Source organism: Pan paniscus, chromosome X (genome assembly GCF_029289425.2).
Source record: "Pan paniscus chromosome X, NHGRI_mPanPan1-v2.0_pri, whole genome shotgun sequence".
NCBI lineage: Eukaryota > Metazoa > Chordata > Mammalia > Primates > Hominidae > Pan > Pan paniscus.
This window is the reverse complement of record NC_073272.2, coordinates 107694252-107720173: the sequence shown is the minus strand read 5'-3', so window position 1 is coordinate 107720173 and position 25922 is coordinate 107694252. Positions and strand designations below refer to the sequence as shown.

Genomic DNA, 25922 nt, shown 5'->3' with positions numbered 1-25922 from the left:
GTGACTCACGCCTGTAATCCCAGCACTGTGGGAGGCCAAGGTGGGTGGATCACGAGGTCAGGAGTTCAAGACCAACCTGGCGAAGATGGTGAAACCCCCCCATCTCTACTAAAAATACAAAAATTAGCTGGGTATGGTGGTAGGCGCCTATAATCCCAGCTACTCAGGAGGCTGAGGCAGAGAATTGATTGAACCTGGGAGCTGGAGGTTGCAGTGAGCCAAGATCACGCCACTGCACTCCAGCCTGGGTGACAGAGCAAGACTCCATCTCAAAAAAAAAAAAAAAACACACACACACCCCCAAAACCAGATGGATAGATAGATAGATAGATAGATAGATAGATAGATAGATAGATAGATATAGAGAGGTGATAGGTAGATGACAGATAGATAGAGACACATAGAGATAGAAGATAGACAGATGATAGATAACAGAGACACATCGAGATTGATGATAGAGATAGATGATAGATAGATAGATAGATAGATAGATAGATAGATAGATAGATAGATAGATAGATAGAGACAGAGGGAGAGAGGGAAAGAGAAAGGGAGAGATAGTTGTTAGATATCCTGGACTCATATCAAATATATTAAAGAAGATACCTGAGAGGGATAGAAATGAGAATGGGGATGTGGATGAAGGAAAAGATCTTTTCAAAATGAGGAGCTGGACATGGACTAATGATGACATTTTATTATAAACTAATAGATGTAATTAACTTGGCTCTTTATAGCTGAGTCATTCCCCCAAAATTTTTAGGTGATTTGGGAAGGGAGACATCAACTCCAACCAGGGAAATCTGAGAAGCCTGTTTGGAAGAGGGCAGATTTGAGCTGAGCTTTGAAAGATGGCTAGAGCCTTGGTAGAAAGTTCTGGAAGAGAAGGGTATTTTTGGTGAGGAAGCAACTTGGTTGGAAGCCAGGTGGTGAGAGAGTACAAGATGGGTTTAAGTATCAGCAAGGAGACTGTAATTTTTGAAGTCTAGGGCAAGTAGGGGTGTTTTGCGGAAAATAAGCCTGCAAAGACAGGTGGGAGTTGAACGGTGAAGGGCTTTCAATGTGTGATTAAGGAGTGTGGGTTTTATTTTGAAAGTAATATGGAGTGGTTTACAGTTTTTGAGCAGGAGAGCAATAGGACCAGACCTAGGACAATTACTGTCACAGAGTGTTAGATAGATTGCTGCAATGTTTGACTGGACACAGAGATAACTCCAGAGGCTGTTGTTATTATCCAGGTGAGAGCTAATGAGGGACTGAGCTAGGCTTTGGTTATTGGTTCCTAAAGGGTCTAATAAGAGTGGCATGGCAGGACCTGAGAAATAAATTAGAATGCTGTCTCATCTTTATAGCAAAGGTGGTGGAAATTGTAGGAGATGGATGAAGTCGCCATGAGAGAGACAAGAGCCTTTGGGCAAAATGGAAGGGGCCAGTGAAGACGATGATGAAGGGACAAAGGACTGAAGAGCCCATAGTATAGTGCAGTGAAAGCCAAGGAGGGGGTTTCAGAAGGGAAAAGAGTGTTCGGTGATGACAAATGCTGCAGAGGTCTATGGGATTAGAATTTAACAGAGGTCACTGGTTACTTTCCAGAGAGTACTCTCAAGAGAGAGGAGTTGGTAGGCCCAGATTGCCAGGGATTGGAGAGAGTGAAAGGAGAGGAAATGGATGCAGTGAGTGTTGGCTGGTTTACCATGAAGTTTGTTCTGGAAAGGCAATGGAGAGATGGGATCGTAGCTTACAGGGAACGGGAGTAAGGGAGTCAGAGGAAGCATTTTTGTTTGTTTTATTGGTTAGTATCAGGCACTCCAGAGCATGTTTCGAAGATGAAAGGAAAGCAACCAGTCCAGAATAGTTACTGGAGTAGGGTCCCAAGGGCTAGGATCCCTGGAGCAGCTACCTGGCAGTGCTCACTGCAAGCTAGCCTTGCTGTATCTTGGTGTGCACCTTCCCCCTAATTGTGCTCTTTAGCTTTGCCTTTGGGACATCTTTCCTCTTGCAGATACACTTACTAGAGCTTCTCCCACCCCCATAACAACCCCTCACTTTTTCTTCTCTTGGGTTCCGGAGACTGGTTGAAACTGGACTAACAAAGACACCTGTCTTTGTCAAGTCTGCAAGTCAAGGGATGTGATTAGCTGCTTGGTTCTCAGGCCAAAGGACCTGAAGCACTCAAAGCCCTGAAGGGGAAAGTACTCGAAGATTTGTTTTCCACTTAGCTTTAAGGGACAAGTGTTGCTACTGTTGGCTGTGGCAGCCTTCATAGGGGACTTTATCTCTACAGAATTCTGTATTAACTTTTTCTGAAAGATTGCCAGCACCCGATTCAAAAGCTTTTAAAATCCTCATAAAACTAGAGAATGAAAAAAAGCAATAATGGAGGTGGAAGGTAAGCAGAACATGGGACTTCCTGCCCAGTTCACCATCCGGCCAGGCCCCTGGTCTGGCCAACTCCTTTTCACCTCTTTTTCTTCCCCAGATCGTAGGATTTAGCCTGTTTTGCTTGCTTTTCTGACTGCCACTTCCCCCCTCCTCGATTTCCCATCTAGATACCTTTAGGGATGGTTTCCTGATTTATCCCTAGCTCTGCTTTCTCTAAGAACCAGATAATGGACTGTTAATTTGTTTAAAGTGTTTTCATTGCTACAAACTCTAAGGAAACAGTTGGGCAGAGTGAGATATAACCAAAAGTAGATGACGGTGTGAAAGTTGGGAAGGTACAGAGGATGAAGAACCCTGACAAAACATGAGTCTTTAGTGAGCTGTGAACACATGAGCTGCCTACTCTCCTCCCTATACAGGCCATAGACTCTGGCCTGGGAGTTAGCACCATTATCTCCCCAGCAGCTGAAACCATCTCTCTTTGAGTTAAATGCTAGACAAGGTCTTCAGCCTGAGGTAGATGTGGGGTGAGGTTGCTAACAGTCTAGTGGATTTTCCCCACATGTGAATCCTCAGGTTGCTCTCTCTGACTCCAGATTTGTCTTGACAGAATAGGCTCAAGTACTAAATGTTGTACATAATTTATACCTCTAGGTGGTTCAAGCGTCTCACTTTGAGCAAGGGCAAATTTTCTTATAAATCATTGTTTACCAGGAATTGCTGGCTCCCCTCTGGCTCTCTCTCCAGTCTGGAGCCCAAGATCAGCTATTTCCACATTGTTCTTACCTTCCTCCTATTGGACTTATCCCTCTCCCTCACCTGCATCCTCAGCCCCAGTACTTCTGATATATTTGCCAGTGCCCAGACCTGGAAAACCCCACCACCTGCTTTGCTTCCTCCTGCTCCTAAGCTGCCAACTATTGTTTGAGGAAGTTTCCTCCACACATAAAAACATGTTCTCTAGTGTCGGGGGAGCTCTCAGTGCTGATTGGTAGGCCTTCACACTTTTCTAACAATTGACATCCTGCCACATCCTCCATAGCATCTCCTTCTGGCCCTCCCCAGTCATCCTCGACCTCAAATACCTTCCCTCTTTACTCATGACCTCACTTCCTACATTTGTTGAGAAAATTGAGATCAATTTGAAATAGACATTCTCCACTTCCCTCTTACTTACCAAAATGTGTCCTGGGTCTTTTTCTTTATACATCTTCTACTCTCTAGTTTAGAAGAATAAAAAGCCCTCCTCTATCTCCAAGATAAACCCATCAACAGTCCTTGGGTTGAGAATCATATCCCTCCTGCCTTTCTATGCCTTATGGTATATACTCATGTGCATGCATAACTTCTCTTTTCTAACTTGGATTGAGAGTTCCTCAAGGACAAGGCCCATGTTGCATTCATTTCTGTGTTTCCAGCATGTTGCACCATGGCATAGTCAGCAATCAACAAATTGCCTGATTTATCTCTAAAAAATTGCCTCATCGATTTACTGAACCGATGAGTTGTCAGTGGAACAAGTAGACTGATTTGAGTTCTTTGTCCTTTGTGCATCTACGTAATTGATTGCTAAGGGTGCCACTGGGCAGCAAGAAGAATTCAGGGAAGAGTCAAGAGGATTCAATACACTCCAGACCCAGGGTTTTTGGTGGACTTACATGACATTTTATTTGGAATTTTTGACCAAGAATTGACCTATCACTTTATTAAGGGAATAGTTGGAAAAGCTGCTAGACTCAGACTAAAGATCTTGCTCTGCTGCCCGTAAACTGCATGGCCATGGACAAGTTAACCCCTGGGTCTCAATTACTTTCTCTAGTACATTGAGGACAGTGTTGTTATGAGCATTAGATGGAGTCATACATGTGAAAACACTTTGAAATCTGAAGCACTTCACCAACGTAAACTTGTAACTCTTAGACCTGATGCCACCAACAGCTCTAGAGCTTCTACTCTAACGATACCACAGCTGCCACCACCTCCACTGCCCATCTTTCCTGTTGCACACAGAACTTGATCTCATCTCAGCTTCCAACTGTCCATGATGGAAAGGGAAAATATATCACAAATGTGGAGATCTCATTCCCTTCCCATCTTTTTGCCTGCGTGTGTCTGTGCAGAGGGCTTTACTAGTCCATAGGGACTACTATATATTGATGTGAGGGTCAAGGGAAGGGAGCTGTGTCATCTCATCTTCTTGAGTTCAAATCCATGATTGTCTATGATAATCCATGATTATATGGCAGGCTATGCCAGAGTACCAGCAGGCCCTACCATTTTAGCAGGCTCTTGTGCCTGTGGGCATGTGTGTTTGGATTGGAATGTGTATCCCTTTATCAGCATAGGTGTGCATATTAATGCTCCTCTGGTTCTAAATGAATACAGGGATGTGAGTTTGCATGGGAACAGCACTGAAACTATGTAAGTAAATTGCTTCCCTCTCTTCCTTGCCCTTCCATCTCAGAGCTCCCTGAGTTCTCTGACAAGGAGGTCCTGACATAATTTATTTGATCCTACTCTTTTTTTACTCCTTCTATTTAGGGAATAGTAGTTGGTTGCTCCCAGTTACCTCTCACTCCCAAAACTTGGTGGCTTTTCACCAGAGAATCAGGGAAGTCAGCATTGATCCAGAAGCAATCAGCTCCCACCAGCTCAGTATTGGACCAAAGGTTGTATAGCATATCAATGATGGGCAATATATTATGTCAGAGAATAATGCCAAAAGTATCCCTTGTCTAATGGAATAGATACACTACAGCAAAAATTGCTCTGAAGTGAATTTCTGGCAAGTCCTGTTTCACTTTGATTTTTATTATAAAACCATAGCTGTGTTTTGCTAGAAAAACTAAAAGAAAAAGGTTGGCTCCAGATTGTAATTAAACCATGTATTTTTAAATAAACCGTACATTTGTAATAATGTAGATCTAATCATTTTAAAACTGTAATGAGACTCCTGTGAAAGACAGTCAATTTGCTCCCAACTTTCACAGCTTTAAATTCTGCTCCTTTTTTTATTCAATCTTTTTTCTACTGAAAGCTCTTCCTTAAGGGTTTACTGCCTCATGAGTCTAGCAAATGAGGTTTGTTTGTTTGTTTGTTTGTTTGGTGGACAATTGGAGTTTGGTTATTCGAGTTTTTTCTTCCAAAAGCAAAGTTTTGTCAGTGGAATGAAACTATAGCTCCTTTTCACAGGCATTGTCTCAACTGATGCTCAAAGCAACCTAGGAAATGGGTAGAGCAAGTAATATCCCCATTTTGCTGATAAGAAAACAAAGGCCTAGAGATTAACTTTTTCAATATCATACAGCTAGAAGGTTGGAGCAGGGAATTGAATCTAACTCTTCTGCTTCAAACAGGAGACTTTTTTAAGAGGCAAAGGTGACATCAATTCAAGTTTGCTAGAAAATTTTCAAATCAAAATCATTCTCAAATTAAGTATTTCATGTTTTTCCAACAGGTATATTAGTTTTAGGTTAAATTCATCCCAAGTAAACTTGTATTTATTTTCTCATGCAGTCTGGAAACTCGTTACACACTGGGGATCTTTGTATAGACTGAATGCCCATTCCAAGTGATATGGGGGCTCATTCAACCATTTATAATAGTTACAAAGGTGTTTAGTTGTTCTGTTTTTATTTTTATGTCCAATTATTGATCATATTTACAGTTTTATGTGATTTTTTTATTCTCGCAATTCCCATTAAATATCACAAAAGGGAAGTTTGATATGGTTCCTGATAATAGTTTTATGAATGTGTTATGGAGGAAAAGGAGACCTGAAGATTCTTCCATGAATTTATTTGCCTCTATCTAGGCATCTCCACTTCATCCTATTTTAACAATTATTGACATTTCCCAGGGGTAAGGGAAAATATGACATGTCTAAAGACTAATTCTCCAATTTCTGCTCAACCTAATGACCATCAAGTTAGCATACTGTGCCTATATTCCTTCTGCCACTAAACTAATATGCTAGCATTGGAGACTCATAGCACATCAGAATTTGTCTACCAGAGCCTAGATAAACTAACCATTACCCACTGACCAGGTAAGAAGACCACTTTAATTGTGGAACCAGAAGAAATCCCCCATCTTTTAAGTTCTAGGGAGTGCCATTCCTTGAAGTGCATCTTATTTCTTAATTTATTAATTATATTAGTACATTTCTATTAAAGAGTACCTATTCCAATGAAAAGTGTGGGTAAATTGAGATAAATTGCTTTGGTATCAATGAAAATAACAATATTTTCTCCGCAGTGTAGCTCTTACTGCTCCTGTTCATGGGTTTGTGTCTCTGCGTTCAGAGCATCATTCAATGCAGAGACAGTGTAGCTTGGTGGAAGAAACAGAGGCTTTGATATCAGAAAATTGGCTTCACCAGTTGCTTGCTGTGTGATCTCAGGCAAGTTCCTTAATCTCTCTGTATTTGAGTTTCCTCATCTGTAAAATGAGACTAATACCCACCTGTTGGGGCTGTTAAAAGATTAAAGGAGGTGAATTTAAGGAATAGCACTTTATAAACTCTTGGTAAAAGAAAGTTATTATTATGTTTTAGAAGAGAAATATCAGTAAACAGGTAGAAGAAATGGATGCAAAGTCTTGCCTAGCAAGAGTTAACTTTATCAGTCGGGATATGTCTTCCAAAAAATTTCAACATGCTGACAATAACCAGTGGAATGGGTGTATGTATCTTTGAAAACAAAACGTGTAGATGCATGTCTTCATGCCTGGGCTGGCTGCTTCAAACGCTGATTATAGATGAAGAATTAGAAAAGAAATGTGATTCCATTTGAGTGTTGAGGGGGAGACTCTGATACTATTTATTAGCTGTGGCAGACATGAAAATTGCCTTTGCAAGACATCAGTCACTATGTATGTATGTATGTATGTATTATGTATGTATGTATGTATGTATGTAGATGGAAAGGGTCACTGCTCTTGTTGGTAAATTGTAGGTGATGTTAACATTATCAAGCTGATCCAAAGCTTCTTGGGCCACAAAATAGGTCTCTATATCTGCATGATATGAGTCTTTACCTGCCATATGCTAGACACATTCTTCACCACCAGCATTCTTTCTTTTTTATTTACTTCTGCAGGCAATGCTAGTTCATTAGTGCTGTTACTAGGAGAGTGAAGTGTATGGCTCTATGGATACTCATCTCCGTTTGTTTCAACAGAGAGAGCACAGAGTTGACTGGGAGGCTCTGATGTAACTCTTCCACTGTGCAGCTGTGTGACATTAGCCAGCCTATTGGCTAACTGCTTTGCAGCTTGGTGCCCTTCGCCTGCCTTGCAGATGTATTGTGATGATCCAAAGGAATGGTGAAAAGAAAACTGCTGTGAAGTTTAAGTATTCTACTCATGGGGGTGTTATTATTAGTATCTTTCTTACCACATTTCATTGCTAGGAGAAAGATCCCTGGCTACTGAGGTAAAGTTTGTTAAGTTCTTGCATTTCCCCCCAACCATTAGCTGAAATGAGAATTTCAGTTGTAAAGCAAAGACAAATTGTAAAAATCAAGCCACCTTGTTTCTAGGCTGGAGGTCAAGGATCTCTGCTCCCCCTTCTCAAAAGGCCACAAGGAGTTTTTTAGGATAGTGACATTCTTTTAATTCCATTTTGCTCCTAGCAAATGAGACTTGGAAGTGGCCTTCTCAAAGATTCCCAAGGGCATATTTAATTCTCTATTTTCATTCATTTCATAATTATGCATTTTCCCCACAATTATGTTTTGTGTGTCTACTGCACACCAAATACTGCATCTCCGGGGGTATAGTGGTGAACAAACCTCACTCTGTTTCCTCAAATCTTCCTGTTTTGTGGGAAAAATGTGCTAAACATCTCCCTAGATGTTTGCCCAGGCATCTTAAATTCTACCTGTCCAAAGGTGAATTCCTCATCTTCCACCCAAGACTCTTCTTCCTCTAAGTTCTCTCATGTCATCAAAGAGATCCACTCGGTTGCCCAATCAAGAAACATTGGAGTCATCATTTGCACTTTCCTCTGTTTTACTCATCAGTTCCAATATGGCACTAAGTCCTTATAGTTTTTAGCCTCTGAAATATCTCTCAACTATGTCTTTTCCCTGTCTCCACTGCCATGAACCTAGTCCATGTCACCATTATTTCTCTTCAGGAGGTCATAGCCCCCTCATGGGGTTCCCTGTCTCCAGTCTTGCTACTCCATCCACTCCTTTCCTCTTGTGGTGTGTCATAATGAGGAAGAAGGAGAGGTGCCCTAAGTCATAGTGATAAAGGAATGCTGAGGGCCTTTCAGAGATTGTGAACTCCAAACCTGCACAAGCCATAATCATTTGCTGAATAATAATACATCAATAACAACAAATAACTTTTATTGCACATTTAATATATGCAAGGTGCAATGCTAAATGATTTACAACAGGGATTCTCCAAGTGTGGTCTTTGATCCTGTAGAGTCAGCACCACCTGAGAACTTGTTAGAAATGCAAATTTTTAGACCCAGCCGGCACTACTGAATCTGAAACTCCGGAGCTGGAGCCCAGCAATCTGTGTTTTAATCACCTCTGGGTAAGTCTGATGGATGCTAAGGAGCGAAAATAATGATCTACTCGAATTTTCTTACTTAGTCTTCATAATTACCCTATGAAGTAGACACTGATATTATCCTCACTTGACAGCTGAAGAAATTTGAAGATGCCATTTGTCCCAAAGTCTTACGGTGGTGAAGAGGGAATTTGAATCCTAGACTTTTGAACTCTGAACCCTGTACACTTAGCTAGCATATCATCTCACTTCACTAAATTCTGAACCAAACTGGAAGCCAAACTAAAGTTTAAAACAAAACATGCTAATGTACCAGATTAAACACCTCAGCATCTGTAAATTTTTGTAGGTTATTCTCTATTGCCCTTTCTTACTGATTCTCTGTGATCTCACCTCTGCTCCAGCCAGACCCAGGCTTCTGACTGGCCCTCGCTTACAGAATTCGCTGATTCCCATCAACATGTTGTTCTTCATGTTTAGAATGCATTCACTAACAGTTTGTTGGGTCTTTCTTTGCCCCTCTGCTCCCTTGTCAATTCACACGTCTCTGAATTCCTCTTGGACTTGTGGTATATACAGTATAATTTTAAAAATGCATTGCATATGACTGGTATGGTTTGGCTATATTCCCACCCAAATCTCATCTTGAACTGTAGTTCCCGTAATCCCCACATGTCGTGGGAGGGACCCAATGGGAGGTAATTGAATCACGGGGGTGGTTACCTCCATGCTGTTTTCTTGATAGTGAGTGAGTTGTCATGAGATATGATGGTTTTATAAGGGGCTTCCCCCACCCTTCACTCTGTACCTCTCTTTGCTGCCACCATGTGAAGAAGGACATGTTTGCTTCCCCTTCTGCCATGATTATAAGTTTCCTGAGGCCTCTCCAGCCATGCTGAACTGTGAGTCAATTAAATCTCTTTCCTTTAATGCAATGACCTTATCTCCAATACTTTTTGTGATATGGCCTTATCTCCCCCAACAAGCTTAAATGTTCCTTGAGGGCATGGGCCATGCAGTGTGTTTCTTTTGTGTATTGCCTTCTCAGCCCCTACATGTATATTCATACTTGCCAAGCACAAAACTCAGCATGAGATGAAAAGTGTTTAATTAGGTTGGTGATGGGCCATGCATCATCTGTTTTCAAGGGATAACATAACTATAAGTTTCATGAATGCAGAAACTATGTTTTACCTGCCATCTTAACCTCTGTGCCTGGCACAGAGTAAGTGCTGAATAAATCATTGTTGAATCAAAGCCATTTCACTCAGAGATCTCAGAGAACAAAGAATGCCCAGAAACTACATTAGATGTAGACCATTTCTGTTTTCAAAGGCTCTAAAAGGTATTGTTTTAAAAGTCTACAGTGGATGTTGTATGAACTTGGGTAAGTCCCATTCTCTTTCTGCCCTTCAACTTCTCCATCCTGAACTGGATCAATTCCTGAGTCTTATGCAGCTTTCTTTTCAGTGATTCTGTGATCAGATGTTTCCTGATTGCACTCTATTGCAACTATCATAAATTAAAGTTAAAATTCTAAGGTCCCCCCAACCATCTGAATGGATCCCTCCTCTTGGCTAGAGGCTTTCCAAAGCTAACCTGGAAAACTAGTTCAGTCCATGTTAGGAACAAGGAACCAGACATGCCTCATTATACTCTCCTCCCTTTTGGAGTTACTGATAGAACAGACTCTTTACGTCTGAGAAGAAACATTTACCATCTATTCTCTCCGAAGCCTGCTACCTGGTGGCTTCATCTATTATGATATATCCTTGGTTTCCACAACCCCTTATTATAACCCAGACATTCTCTTCTGTTGATAATAACTCTTTCGACAAATTGGTAATCAGAAAATCTTTGATTCCACCTATGACTTGAAAGCCCCCCCACCCTGCCCCAGGCTTCCAGTTGTCCCAGCTTTCCAGACTGAACCAATGTACATCTTACATGTGTTGATTGATATCTCATGTCTCCCTAAAATGTACAAAACCAAGTTGTGGCCTGACCACCTTGGCCACATGTTCTCAGGATCTCCCAAGGGCTGTTTCATGGGCCATTAGTCACTCATATTTGGCTCAGAATAAATCTCTTCAAATATTTTACAGAGTTTGACTTTTTCCTCAACACTATTTACACTTCCAAACAAGATACTGCTGTACCTGGGCCACTGGCTTCTCAGTCATTTCTCAATCATTTCTCCACTCAGCAAACATTTACTGATGCCCACTGTGTACCAGGCATAGTGCTGAGCACAGGTGATTCAGTAAAGAGTAAGACATAAGCCCTGTCCTCAAGGAGTTCAGTCTGTTGGGAGGTATAGACACATAAACAGGCAACCTAGCCCACACATTGGGTGGGGGTAATCATAGAAAGCTCCCTGGAGAAGCTGATATCTTGGTTAGAGCCCAAAAGATACAGAAATGGTAGCCAGGAGAGCAGAGCCATATACAAAAGCACATAAAAAGGCCCTGGAGTAGGAGATTAGGAGAGAGTAACGCAAGATTGGAGGTCACAGACCATTTGGCAGACTGTGGCAACACTCCAGGCGAGAGATGAGAAAGACTTGAACTAAGACCATGGGGCTAGAGATCAATGAACAGGTTTCAGTTAGATTTTGGAGGTAGAATTCACAGTCCTTGCTAATGGATCGGATGTGGGAGATGAGGGAATGGAAGGGTCATGGAGGACCCCTGAGTTTCTGGCTTCATCAACTTTATGAATGGTGCCATTTACTGAGTTAACTCAGAAAAAGGGAACTGGTTTGGAGAATGGGGTTGAGGAGAAGCCAATGTGGTTCAGTTTGGGGCATGTTGGGTTTGAGTTGGAATATCTATTTGAATAGATCTCTTATACGTCATTGACTATAAGGATCTGGCACAATCAGAAGAGAAATCTGGGCTGGAGGTTCAGATTTGGGAGTCATTAGTATGTAGATTAAAGCCCTTCAGGAGGAAAAATAAACACTGAGAAGCCAAGTACCCAGGAGAACCAGGACACCATTGCTATGTAAAAGGAGAAATGCTCTCACAGATGTGGGGTACTGGCATACATGCTCATCTATTCCCAAGCACACATCTCTGCCCCCAAAGAGGGTTGCTCAATGATGTCTGTGCATCTCCAACTGAAACTTAAGAGAAGGAGCATTGGTGCCCAATCCTAAACTCTCCATTTTGCCATAAATGATGCCTAAAGGAAAAAGGGAACTGATGCTTTCATTCTATCTGCCAGGTGTTTTATATGTATTAACTCATTTAAATGCTGACAATAATCCAACGTAAGAGCTATTATTACACTTCAGCCCTTGATACTCAAGATGGTTATATCCCTTGCCCAAGGTCACATAACTTAATTGGCAGTAAGGAGACTTCATTTAAAGTGTACCTAACAGCACTGCACCACCTTCTACAATACAACTGGATCCTTAGGAAGGCCTGTGCACACCCTTCTCCCTTCCCTGCTTCATAAATACCATTTGCATCCCCTAGCTTAATGCTTTGCTTTACAAATCCCCCTGGGAAAAGCAAAGCTCTAAGTTGTCAGTCATTAACGCCTCAGTGGGAATGAGTTTCAGATTCTTCCTCAGGAACAAATGTTAATTTTATGGGAGAAGAACACTGGAACCTTAACGGAGGTATAAAAAGGCAGAAAGGGACTAAGTTATGAAAAGTCAGCCCCCTCCACCAGTTTCACCGTCCTGTCTAGTGTGAGGCATATGCTTTTAAGATTCTTCGATGATATTTCTACATATGTCTACTACTTTATAGGCAGCCCCATTTCTGGGTCTTTTACCCTAGTTATCTGGGTCTGATCAGAGGCCACCTTAAACTTCACACTGATCCCAACTCACTGTGGTTGGCAGGAGGCAGCCAGCCTGGGCTGTGGTTGCAGACCTGCGGTTCCTGGCCTTAAGCACAAGTCCCAACTCATTCCCTTGAGAATTAGACCCTGATGTGCATATTTAAAATCCTGAGCAGATGGAAGCAGGAGAGCTCATTGGAAAGACTTGGAGGAGTTCCTTCTGCCCTGTCTGGGTCTATTTGCCAAAATAAATGACATGTATCAGGGCAGGGCATTAGTCCAAGCCCATTGAAATTCTGCTAGCTGTCCAAACAGTGATGGTGTTTCAGATTGGTTCTGTGAAATGATCAGGGTTAGGAAAAAAGAAATAATGTGTGAGCATCTGGCTGCTGCAGCCTACTGATGGGGACAGTCCCAGGGGCGGGCCCAGGGTAGTGGAGGGGCAGCCTCAAGGACCCGCTAAGACATCTGCCACTGGCAAACAGGGAAACAGCCACATACTGGCAGCAGGTGGTCTGTTTAGTTCCATGCCATTCCTACTAGCTGCGTGACCTAAACAAGTCCTTCCTCTTCTCTCGGCCTTCCCCCTTCCCCCTGCCCCCCCCGCCCCATGTATAAAATAAAGCCCGGATTGAATGGTCTCTAAGGGCCTTTCCTGCTCGAACATTCTGTGACTTCTCTGACACTGGTTTGATTTCTTTTTCTCTGTAGAGGGAGAGGCCCACCCACCCACCTGCTTATCTGTAGTCTCTATGTTCTCACACTGACCTCTGCTGGACATTATGAAAAATGTCGCTGATAGTGTCGGGTGGGAAAGGAAAGGAATTCACCACTGATTTACTTAATATTAAGCTTTAGCTGTATGGGTAATGAGGCAGAAATCCTGTGCATTAGAGATGAGGAAAAAAGATCATACAGCTATAAGCACAAAGTAAGTGTATCTGGATGACAAAACAACCCACAGAAGAAATGGGCCTGCCTCTTTTTTTTCTCAGTCACCTTCATTTGTTCCCGGTGTTCTGTGCCAGTGTATGAAAGGACATCCATGGATGGGAAGGCTTTTTGTCTCATATCCTATGACTGCAGGCTCCATAAGGGCCTCACACCATGCTGAGGGGACAGTTCTGGATGAGCGGAAGCCTAGAAACTTCCCACAGGCCCTGCTTCTGGCCCTTGATTCAATGTGAGAGGTTTCAAACTGAGCTGCTGGCACGCCCGCCAACCCAAGCTGGAACCTGGGGCCAGTCCAGAAGTGCATGTTCCTCTAGGGGGTGCCTTTTCAAACTTCCATTTGGAAAAAGAATTAGAATTTAAAAAATATATGTGAGTTCTTTAGGAGAGTTCCTTTCAGCTCTCTGGTTGGAACACAGGGGTCAAGAAATTCTGCATGCCCACCAAGCCAGGAGAAAGGAAGCAGGCTGTGGGACCCTGTCTTTTCTGCATGGAATCAGAGTTCCAGTTAGGCCCAGCCCTCGAGTTGCCTACCTCCTAAGTCTCCTTGCTTACCCTTGCTGATAAGCATGTGCTTGCAAAGGTAAGAGACCAGAGGTAGAGGGTGCCAGTCCCTGTGCCTATGCTGGGTGCTGCTGGGACTCTTCTCTCTAATGGTGTGAGCAGGATGGGACTGGGCCACATCACAACCTGCTCTCTCAGTAGCTGTTCAGTGATTTACTGTCCTCTTCCCCTTCTTCCTTCCCTTGATGTGGGAAAACTTTTGTCAGGGCTTGGATTTGGGTCAAGAATTCAGTGCCCTGACTGGATCCTCTCTGCTAGTAATAACATGGCCTCTGCAAGCCCATCCTGCCCTCCATTCTCCCATCAAGCAGCTCCCTCCTCCTCAACAGCTGCTTCTTATCTGCCTCCCTTGTCCCAGCCTCAGGCAGGCAGCCCTGGCCTCATTCTGACATACACATGTTATCCTGAATGCTTCTTGATGACTTTCAACCCTGAAAGACCGCTCTTCTCCCAACTCTCCCCTGTTCCCAAACCTCTGAGGGTTCCCTGTGTCCTGCCACATCAAGTCTTCGACTTTTCTGCGGTGCTTTCCAGGCCCACTTCAGCTGGAACCTTTCCAATCAACCTTTCCAGTGCGGCCCATGACTTCCCCCAGCCATGGGCAAAATGTAAGCCTTCCACAAACCCTCCATTGCCAACTCTTTTTTCATGTTCCCACAGCACTTAGGCTCTGTTCCAAATTTGTACTGTTTGCTGTGATTTTGTATGCATTAGTCTTGAAACCTAGGCCCACATTTTCTTTCTTTTTTTAAAAAAATTATACTTCAAGTTCTAGGATACATGTGCAGAACGTGCAGGTTTGTTACACAGGTATACATATGCCATGGTGGTTTGCTGCACCCATCAACCCGTCATTTACATTAGGCATTTCTCCCAGTGCTATCCCTCCCCTTGCCCACCACCCCTCAACAGGCCCGCATGTGTGATGCTCCCCTCCCTGTGCCCATATGTTGTCATTGTTCAACTCCCACGTATGAGTGAGAACATGCAGCGTTTGGTTTTCTGTTCCTGTGTTAGTTTTCTGAGAATGATGGTTTCCAGCTTCATCCATGTCCCTGCAAAGGATGTGAACTCATTTTTCTTATAGCTGCGTAGTATTCCATGGTGTATATGTGCCACATTTTCTTTATCCAGTCTATCATTGATGTAGGCCCACGCTTTCGACCTCCTACTCATTGTCAACAGCACCCCAGCACTATTTTTTAAGTACTGCTCTTTTTCTTTTTATATTATTAATATGCATTATACACACATATACATATATACACACATATTTATTGATTTTGTGAAAATCCCAATAATAATAAATAACAGAACCACTGTAAACAAAGTTCCAACAATGGGAGGTAGGAGCCTAAAAAGTGAAAGTTTATTCCACCCCCATCATTCCCAGAATGAAGCCTGTTAAACAGTTTGCAACCTATCATTTTTTGTAGGCCACATGTTGGGTATTGGAAAAGGTTAAGTGGTAGGTGGTGCCCAAGAGAACTGCATTTCCTTGGACAGAGCATCTTTTACTTCCTTGCAAGGGTTGTAGGTCTTCGTGGGCCTGATTGACACTCAAAATTATACTCCAAAGGATCATCACAGCTGGTGGCCACTTGCATCTCCAGTACTTAACTGTAGCCACAGCATAAGGCATCTGTCCCATTTTCAGCCTTTTAAAAAGTAAGCCTTGAAGGTGAACAGTAAAGGGCATGCTTAATGGGCTTCTTTTCAAAGTTTTTCACAGATTTGTAGGAAATGATGGACAGTCAGTAAAGGGGCCAAGAGGTGGAGATGGGAAGCATTTATGAAAATGGACTTTCTACCTGATACGGTGTTGTGCTCTCTGAGAGGTAATGCATATTACTAATGGTTTTCATTTTTCTGCCAAGAAAATTCAGTCCCTACTGGGATTTGTTCTAAATGATAGACCAGCCTGCCTGTGTTGCACCCACTAGGGTTAATGCTCAGTCTGAGTCCACTTTAAAATGTCAGCCTGAACTCTCAGACTTATTTGTTACAGACATTTTATAAGCAGGGCATTTAAAATCCTCAGGCTGTTCCCTCTTGCTATCATAATTGATACTTAATAGATATTCTTAGGCTTCTTGTATTTTACACATTCAACACTTTACAGATTGGAGAGGAGAGGAGAGAGGGATAGGAAGAAAGAACAAATAAGCAATTCATGTGTGTATATGTGCATGTGTATGTGTGTTTTCCCTGTGAATGTCTGCTACTAGGTGCAGTGATGGAGTCCTGGGATCTGCCAACGAAGATGAGCTCTTGCAGGTTTGTCAGCCTGTAGGTTTCTGGGCCCACTCTGGCCCCCTGGGGCAATGTTCTTTAGCCACAGCCATTTCTGGATTTCACTGCAAGCACATGGTTGGCCATTTGGACGTGAGTTATAAAATGTCATGATGCTCTCCAGCGCTCTGTTCTTTCACTATTTTGACAATCTGATGGATGGCCTGGCATTAACTAGGAAGAGGACAATATTATCCATCCTGAATAACTGATTTCCTAAGAAGTACAAAGTTGAAGGATCTTGGTGCACATGAATCTTATTAAATGTGCTTATAAAATGTGTTCTATCCAAATAAGCTTAGCAATCCCTAAAATAGCCTTTTCTGATCCGTGTCTGGAACTTTGGCATGCCTCACAGATCTCCTAGCCAAAATTATTCAGTGAAGTGATGACAGTGCTCTTTGTGCGTGGGAAAATGAGAAGTATTAATGCTAAGTCCTCTATTGACTAATTGCACTCCTTCTGTCCACCTTAGGGACGACCTGGACCAATTGGAATTCAAGGCCCAACAGGTCCTCAAGGATTCACTGGCTCTACTGGTTTATCGGGATTGAAAGGAGAAAGGGGTTTCCCAGGCCTTCTGGGACCTTATGGACCAAAAGGAGATAAGGTAAGACCAGCAAAGCTTGATTTCTCTTTGATGCATGGGCCACAGATGTAAAGATCAGAAGTTCTCCATCCCAGTTCTGCTCATTTATGATGTCATTCCTGAGTAGTTTGGTGCCAGGCTGCATTTCTGCATTTTTTTTTTTTGAGACAGAGTCTCGCCCTGTTGCCCAGGCTGGAGTACAATGTCGTGATCTCGGCTCACTGCAACCTCTGCTTCTTGGGTTCAAACGATTCTCCTGCCTCCACCTTCCAAGTAGCTGGGATTACAGGTGCCTGCCACCAGCTAATTTTTGTATTTTTAGTAGAGGTGGAGTTTCACCATGTTGGCCAGGCTGGTCTCAAACTCCTGATCCACCAGTCTCAGCCTCCCAAAGTGCTGGGATTACAGGCATGGGCCACCATGCCCCACCCAGGCTGCATATTTTAATAAGAGATGGGATGGGTGATGGCCTGCCAATGGATCAGCCCACTTCTGGAAGGACTCCCATAGCAAGCACACCATAAAGTAAATGTATTAGCTACTTGCTAAACAAGTGGGCTCACTGTGGTAAGAAGTCAGGTGGGTTTGAACTGTGCATGGACCGGAAGTCCAATCACCTGGGCAGCACAGATCAGGAATCCAAGCAAGGATACAGGGAAGAAAGGGGTCAGAGTGCTTAGAAGCAATCTAGGCCACAAATATAGGGAAAGAGCTGCAAGAAACAAGAGTGATAATGTCATGGTGGCAGGCTGACTGTTCAGCAGCTCAGTTTATGTTCCCTGCCTACTTTAATCACCTTCTATTCGCCCTGTTGGTGAGGGAACGATTCCCTCACTAGGATCATGGGGATGACTAAAGATATGACACCTGACACTGGGCAGATGAAGTTGACAGCAATTTATTAGTCACATATACTCACAGCTCAGGGGAGGAAGATACCACACACCACATAGGGCCACATAGGGATAGCACTTGGGAACAGAGTTTAGAAGAAAAGGCTGTGCAAAGCAGACTTTGTAGTATCAGTAGGGCAGGGTGCCCCTGGTTCCTGAAGGTGGATGCAATTGGCTTGTTTGAATAGTCCAGTAGGCCAGCAAGAAATTGAAACTGCTATTCCAGGATAAGCAGGAATTGCACCTGGTCCATTTGATAAGGAGAGTTGTTCGGCTAGGGGACCTTATCTGTAGAAGCATAATGGAGAGGGAAACTTGTGATTAGGTCATTCAAGGTTCTCCAGTTTTCCCCAGATGGCAGCAGGTAATAGTAAGCCTTAATTTTAAAACCTCGACTATACTCCCTTAAAAAAAAGAGCTGGTTTCAGAACAAAGACCTGTCTAAGGCCTTAGGTAGAGGTAAATGGTCACTTGGAACTGCAGTAGGAATCAAGGGAATACAATATGGGGAGGGGGGTACGAAACACTTCTTAAAAATGTAGGCCATTGACTCTCATAAACAAACCTACTGAGTCTAACAAACATCAGTTGGATTGTGTCTTACATTCCTCTCCCTACTCCTTTTTTTAGGGTCCCATGGGAGTTCCTGGCTTTCTTGGCATCAATGGGATTCCGGTGAGTGTGTCCACAGATGAATTTTTCATATCCTCCTTTAGGTTCTGCCTCATATTTTGGACACTTTGACCTCAGCAACATCCTGTCTCATGCAAGCATGCTCAGGAAGAAGTGTTGAGATATGTATGGTGAGGTTTAAAGGGCAGTGGTCACACACAATTGCCCTTGGATTCAGGCACAAGCAGCCCTATGTTGGATGATTGGAGAGCGGAGGGACCTGTGTAGCCATAACATCAATATCTTAGCCAACATGAGTTAAGTCTTGTGGGTTGAGTGGAGCTTTGATTGGAGATGAGGAACTGGTTCTAAGGTGTAAAGACAGAGCCACATTAGAGGATATATATCCTCATATAGGGAAATTAAGATGGTACATGAAATTAGAGGGTAAAATCCTTCATGATATCTTGATACATTCCATTTTGTAATTTGTTCTCTTCAGCCATACCTCATTTCAGAGTGAATTTTCCTTTAAAGTTTTTACAAAGTGACTACTCCAAAGATCACTTGCAGGCAGCCTCTTGCAAAATTTGTCCTGTGGACCTCTGTTCTGCCCAAGAGAAGTGGAAGGTTTGGAACTTGCAGACATTTCTTTTTTCCATCCACCCAGCCTAATCCCTTAGTTTCTCTATTTTCATCCTGTATCTGTGCCTATCCCACCACTGGTGATTCCATGGTAGCATTGCACCAGCCTTTAAAATACAATATTTGGAACTTACTGGCTATCTTTTTTTAGTTTTTCCCTTTGACACTTCTCTATATATTTAAGCCATAGTCTGGGCTATGTTTGTCTACAGCAGCAGTTTTCAATCTTGTTTAATAGAAGAACAGAATCTCAGCATATAGAACAGAAAAAAAAAGTGCAGCTCCTCCATTTGTGGGAGGTCCTAGAGCCTGCTTTTATCCTTCCAACAGCCTCTCAGAGATTGTTCTGAACCTTATCAAAGCATGGTTTTTGGAGGCCCTATAATTAACAGCTTTTGTGTTATACTCAATAATAATCTAGTGTCAGGAAAAGGGGTTCAAATCTCTTTTTGCCAATCTATAGATATTTAACGTGCCCCTGCTATATGTTAGCACTCAACCTTGGGTATACAGAGGAATCATGTGGCTCTGCCCTGAAAGATAATATCATCTGATTCATTGCCTCCTCTGATGTAGTAGAAATTTATGAATTTGAAGAACTGAAGGCTCACTTACCTCATATCTGTTGCATGTATCAACAAATCGGCCATCAGACTTCAGCATTTTATTCAACTGCAGAGTCTGCAAAAATGCCCAGAAATAGACCAGTGGGAAAATAAGCGGACGGGGTTGGCCATCCTTTTGTGATGTCTCCTGACATTTTCTTATGGCTGTGTTCCTATGGCCCCTTTAGACAGAGTCTCCACCCAGACTGTGTATCTTCTGGGAGCCACTGGGTAAGGGAAACTAGCAAACTGGAGGCAGCCTCTTCCATTCATCCTGTGGACCTGGCTTTGCCAGAGATGAGTGGAGGACTTGGAGCTTTCCGTCTTAGTATGCCCTTCCTCCTGCAGTCTTGTTTTAATGGGAGCTGGAAGGAAGTGAATCCTGTGAGGCTAAGGCTGTTTCCAATTCTGAGCTGGAAACGGCCCCAGAGTCCAGCTGGATACTCTTGCCTCCAACCTGTGGCCAAGAGAGCCCTAGAGCTTGCAGGAGCTGATCACTTCTCTTCGAGGCTTCATTGCTTGGCAGAATGAGTTGCAGCTGTTCAGACCCCTCTTAATGAGCTTACTGCTCCCAGTAGAAGTCCCCATTCCCTGTGGGGTATCCACATCTTTTACTTAGGCCTTATCCTTTTCTAGTTTTCTTGCCTGAACTCCTGATATTTCCTTTCCTTGACCAAAAATTGTATGTGTTTTCTTTTGACTTCTGATTGCCCTAGCTGCAGGCTCCAAACCTCATTACTCCATAAAATCCCACTTTCTTGTTGTTTCTCTCTCTTGCAGCCTCTCAAGAAGTATTTGTTGAACATCTTCTGTTCAGTGCTTACCTCTTCCTTCCATTTCTAATCTCCCAGGAGTCATTGGTACCTGTCTCAAATACTCCAGCGCCTCACTACGTACAGCCCTATGGGACTTAGTGATAGATAGTTTTTTGTGATAGTCTCATCCAGCTCCTAGAAAACAGAGATTATATCTTCCATTCCTCTCAGAAACCTGAGAGGCCCATGACCAAACTCTGCATAGAGTAAACACTCTAAAGATATTGCGGTGGAGGCTGACTCCAACCTCTAGCGCCTAGCAATAGTTCTTAGACTGTCAGGGCTCCCCCAGACAGAAAAACACAGACACCATGGGCCTAGTCAGACTGATTATTTTGTTCAACTTTCAGTAACACATATTAAGCAATTTGGCTGAAACCAACAGCTTTCCCAACACATCTTACTAAACTGGATCACTGCACAGATCTGCTTCCCCTCTTAATATTAGCTGATTGTTAACATATGTGTCACTAGCTTTGTTCTCAAAACTCCATTTTTGCTGTCATGTAGACAATCTCAACATGAGTGGGTTAGTCGTCACTTCATGATAACCTAAGTCTTTGCACTAAAGGGCACAGCAACTAATCAAGAGAGTGAGCAAACAAGCATTCCTAAGATAGTCAACATTAGAACAACATAGACTAGGGACAGTAGGGCTGTGGCTTTTAATGATATCCCAGCTGTGAGTTGGGCCTGTTGGCATCCACAAGAAATGTGTGTTTATCAAATGTTTTCAGTTCAAAGCAGTTGGGAGCAGAGATTTTCACTTTGCAATTTATGTTTAGCTTTCCCCATGGAGTCAATCCTGAATCTCTAGTTCCCTGCCTGGAGACTTGTAAATGAGCACATGAGATTTATATCCTCAAAGTGAACACATACCACTCACCAAATGGAAACTTTTCCTTTGAAACTGGGTTCTGAGGAACATTGCTTTAGCTTTTCTGGAATACAACAGATCCTCCTATTCCATGTGCTCAGTCCCTTGAGGCAATATAGAACTATGGTTTCCCCCCTCAAAGAGCTATACGCTCTTGGAGGGTTGGCACACACATATGTAAAATCATTAGCTATAAGAATGAAGGGCAATGTGCCAGAAATTCTGTGGTTCTGAGAACTGAGAGGAGGTAGAGCTGAGTCCTGTGGTTTACCCTTGCTGACTTGACTGAGAGAAGACCATTTATTGAGCTCCTACTTAGTAAACCTAGTCTCACTTATTTTAACCATAACCCAGTGGAATAGGCATTATTCACTTTTAATGCTGACAATGACTCTATAAGGTAGGTATTAGTCATCACCATTTGACAGATGAGGGAACTGAGGCTCAAGCTGGGGAAGGGAAACAGTGGGATTGGAGCACAAGTCTAACTGGCTCAAAACATGCCTTGTCTACCCATTCCTTGGTATCAGCTGGATGAAAAGGGGCTGATAGATCTGAGTCAGAGGTCAAAGATTTATTTCCAGAGAATTCAGCTAAGGTAGGAAAGTGTAAACAGGTATCCCTGAAATCCTACAGGTAGGAAATATCAGGAGTTCAGGCAAGAAAACTAGAAAAGGATAAGGCCTAAGTAAAAGATGTGGATACCAAAGGTTAAGAATCCAGACAAAGGTTTTGGTGTCAAACAGAAACAAGGGCTCAGGAGTGAGGAAGACTCCTGGCACTGAGCCAGCCTGTTGTTTTGCATCAATTTATCCCTGTAACCTAGCTGAGAGATAACCCCTAGCAAGTTTGGCTGGGACATTTTATAATAGTGGTGATCAGGATGCCAGCAGGAAACAGACATTTCACCTGAAGAGTTTAACTGAATAGAGTTGAGTGAAGGCTATATTTAACAGATGTGGGAAAGATTAAGGGAAACAACAATGGATGGTGGAACGACTAACTCAAAGCTACCCCTAGACCCGAAAGGGGAAAAAATGGAATGGTAATTACTGGAGTCCTCTGAGATCTGGAACCATGAAAAAGCTGTTGCCGAATAGGAACTAAGACTATGGAAAAATTTGTCCATTTCCTTGGAATATAGCCAAGGAGGGAGGGCATGGGAGAAATAAATAACCTGTGTCTTTCTCTTCCTGCTTTGATCTCTCCAGTCTGTGTCTCCCAGTGGCCAAATACAACTGGAAGACAGAAGGAAAGGGAGCCTAGGTGGTACAGTCCATAGAGGCCAGGCTCCTAGGACATAGATCTGAGGGAGATAGAGTGTAGATCTTCAGGGCAAACAAGAGTAACCATCCCAGTTACTAATAAAAAGTTGCAAACTTTAGTGAGCTGCATCAGCTTCCCCAGTGCAACCAAAAATCATCACCTGAGTCTGCAGAGGCACAGATTGCAGCAACTTTGTTGTAAAGACAAGTTTATTGACCATTCCTCTGGACTTAGCATTCCATGAGTCCAGTAGTCTAGACTCACACTTTTGTATTAACAGTGTGTCTAGCTCTTACAACTATAATAACAACGAAAATGAAACAGAATTCTGTAGAATATTTTCTCTATAAGAATTTGATAAAAGGTTGTTTCCTCTAATAATTTGAAAAGTTCATTTTTGAACATATAGCATGTTTCTCTCAAATCATTAAATATATATACTTGGCTTTTAAAGTGTGTTTGCGTCGGCAGGGGGGAAATCTACCTTTTATTGACCTGTCTATATTTCTGGTCTTTCTGGTCATCTCTTTGCTCCATGCCCAACACACAATTGGCTTTTGATGAATTAAAAAGGTATATTATCTACAAAAGGGTAGACTCTATGTACCAAGGAAGCCCAACTCTGGAAAATTATTGAATTCAGATGAATTGTATGAGAATGATTACTAATTCCCCAGCAAAACAACCGCCTCAGTAGTAAGTACAGAGAGGAAAACATACAGTTTTCTAACTGAAGCAATAGCCTGATGTGTGAGCATGATAAAATGAGATTTAAAATGTGATTCTTGCAGGACTTGCTTATTTTGGACCAAGCAACTTTCAGGAGAGGGGGTGCTGTGGGAACTGCTTCTGCTCTGTTAACCAAAATCCAGCATCATTTCCCATGCAGAGCTTCCAATACTGAATATCATGCCAGGCTGCTCAGGTTCTGTCTGGCCTGAGGAATCCCAAGGCCTGGCATGATTCCCTGTTGGTATCACTTCAGCTGCCAGACAGCTAAGCCCAATTTTAGTACATCTTTGTATACAAGGAAGGTAAAGTTGCAAGACCTTGTGTATCCCATCTGTTCATGCTTGATCCCTTTGGTTTCAGCTTGGTCCCTATTAAAGCATTCATCCTTTTGGGAGGGGCAACATTGAGCTATGATTAGACACATATGCTTGAGTATAAAGGAAAGACATGCAAACATACATTATGGGGCTAAGGGAATGAACAAGGAGCCACAGTTTAATAGCATGCTTGGCTTTTCTTGCTGTGGAGCCATTTAGAATAGCTGACAGTCCTTTGGCTAACTTGATCCCTTCTTTTCTCTTTGAACAGGGCCACCCTGGACAACCAGGCCCCAGAGGCCCACCTGGTCTGGATGGCTGTAATGGAACTCAAGGAGCTGTTGGATTTCCAGGCCCTGATGGCTATCCTGGGCTTCTCGGACCACCCGTATGCTGCCAGATATTTGCATTTTATTTCAAACGGCTTTGCTTGTCTCTACGTGTGCCCTTTTTCTGCCTCTCTGGAAACCTCATTAAGATTTTGTGGGGCAGCCACTACAGACCCTTGTCCAATGTAGGAGTCAATACTGGCAGCACCACAACAGTAAAAGTCTAAAGAAGAATACCAGTTGCAGTGGGGTGTGCACATGCTACACTGCTTAGGGTTGCCTTTTTTTTAATGCAGCTTGTGAAATTGGCAAGATTGTTAAAAGGCTGTAGTAAATTTCATGGCAAAATACACACTTGGGCTATTTGACATGGTCCCACATCAGACAATATTGAGGAATGTTTGGAAGACTTATATGGGATCATGGAAGCACTAACCAAAACCCAAAGGGGCTTGCAAGCTTGGTCTATACCAGTGGTTTTTAACCAGAGGTGATTTTTGCCACTCAGGGGACATTTGGCAATTACTATTGATATTTTGAGGTCTCACAATTGGTGGTGTGCTACTGGCACAAGACAGCCCCCTCCCCAACATCTAGAAATCATTTGGCTCAAAGTGTCAATAATGCTGAGGTTGAGAAACCCTACTCTATAGTAACAGAGTTTGTGGCTACACTCCCACATCATAACCCTTGGTTATGGTATTGATAAGGTATTTATTGGATTCCAGTGTCACCACTTTTATTTAATTCCATTCATCCAGATAGGGCTCGGATATTTTGATCTAAGGGATCTCTAGTAAATACAATGCCCTTCCAGGCTGATTTTACAAGTGGCTGGAAAGAGAAAAATAACACATTTCAGACTCATTGTCAACCTCCCTTGAAATAATCTAAACTCAGGAGGGCACTGATCTGAGATATTTAACTAGAAATCACTCCATTCATTAGACATGTTTTATAGCTACATGAATTAATTGACACTTCATTGGAAGAGCAGCACCACCACCTTCAGTGACCAGGTTGGGGTGTGGGTATATGTGTGAGAAAACGAGATAGATGGACAAAGCACAAGCCCCAGATTGGCATATAGGACTTTGACACCTAAGGACCAAATCAATATGCCGGGGGGTGGGGAGGTAAGGAAAGATGTATTGCTAACATAAGATGAGATAAGTGGGTTGCAAAGTTCTCCAAAGATTGCCATGGCAACCAGGTATAGAACAAAACATTTCCATGAAAATCCAGCAAAGAAAGGACATGCTACCCCCTAAAGGGAGAAAATAAATGTTGAGGTAATAAATACCCATTGACAAAGGACAAAGGAAAAAACCTAGTTCTGTCTCTAAACTTAACCTCAAGCCTAAATAGGAACTTGGGCATGTATTTTACTAAGTGGAGATGTATCCTTTGCTGAATACCAAACAGATCATTCAGTTGGCTTTTTTGAAGCTTCTTTCAAGACAGTAGTGGCCACAAGAATAAAGTGAAACAGGCAGTGTTAGGAAAAAAAGTGAGAAAAAAAAAACAGTTTCTGCTCCTGGGATCACGTTGTTGTTTTATGGTACCAATAATCCCTGTGCTGAAGGAATCAATCATTCAATAAATGCTTCAGTCCACAAAGCTTAGCCCTACCCCAAATACTAATCCTGACTTCCCCTTAGGTGTAGGGACGTTGATTATCCCCAGGTGTACAAACTCTAGCAGATATTAGCCAGCATCTGCCAGTA

The 25922-nt window shown here is 42.7% G+C and overlaps 1 protein-coding gene across 2 annotated transcripts in view; it reads left to right on the top strand.

Annotated features, from left to right (window-relative positions):
* The window catches only part of COL4A6 (collagen type IV alpha 6 chain), a 283270-nt gene that overhangs the window by 200615 nt on the left and 56733 nt on the right, over positions 1-25922 (top strand). For both annotated transcript variants that reach the window (XM_003819690.4, XM_003819688.4), the window contains exons 4-6: positions 16991-17125; positions 18628-18672; positions 24138-24254. In XM_003819690.4, the coding sequence (XP_003819738.1) occupies positions 16991-17125; positions 18628-18672; positions 24138-24254 (297 nt within the window). The remainder of the gene's footprint in view (positions 1-16990; positions 17126-18627; positions 18673-24137; positions 24255-25922) is intronic.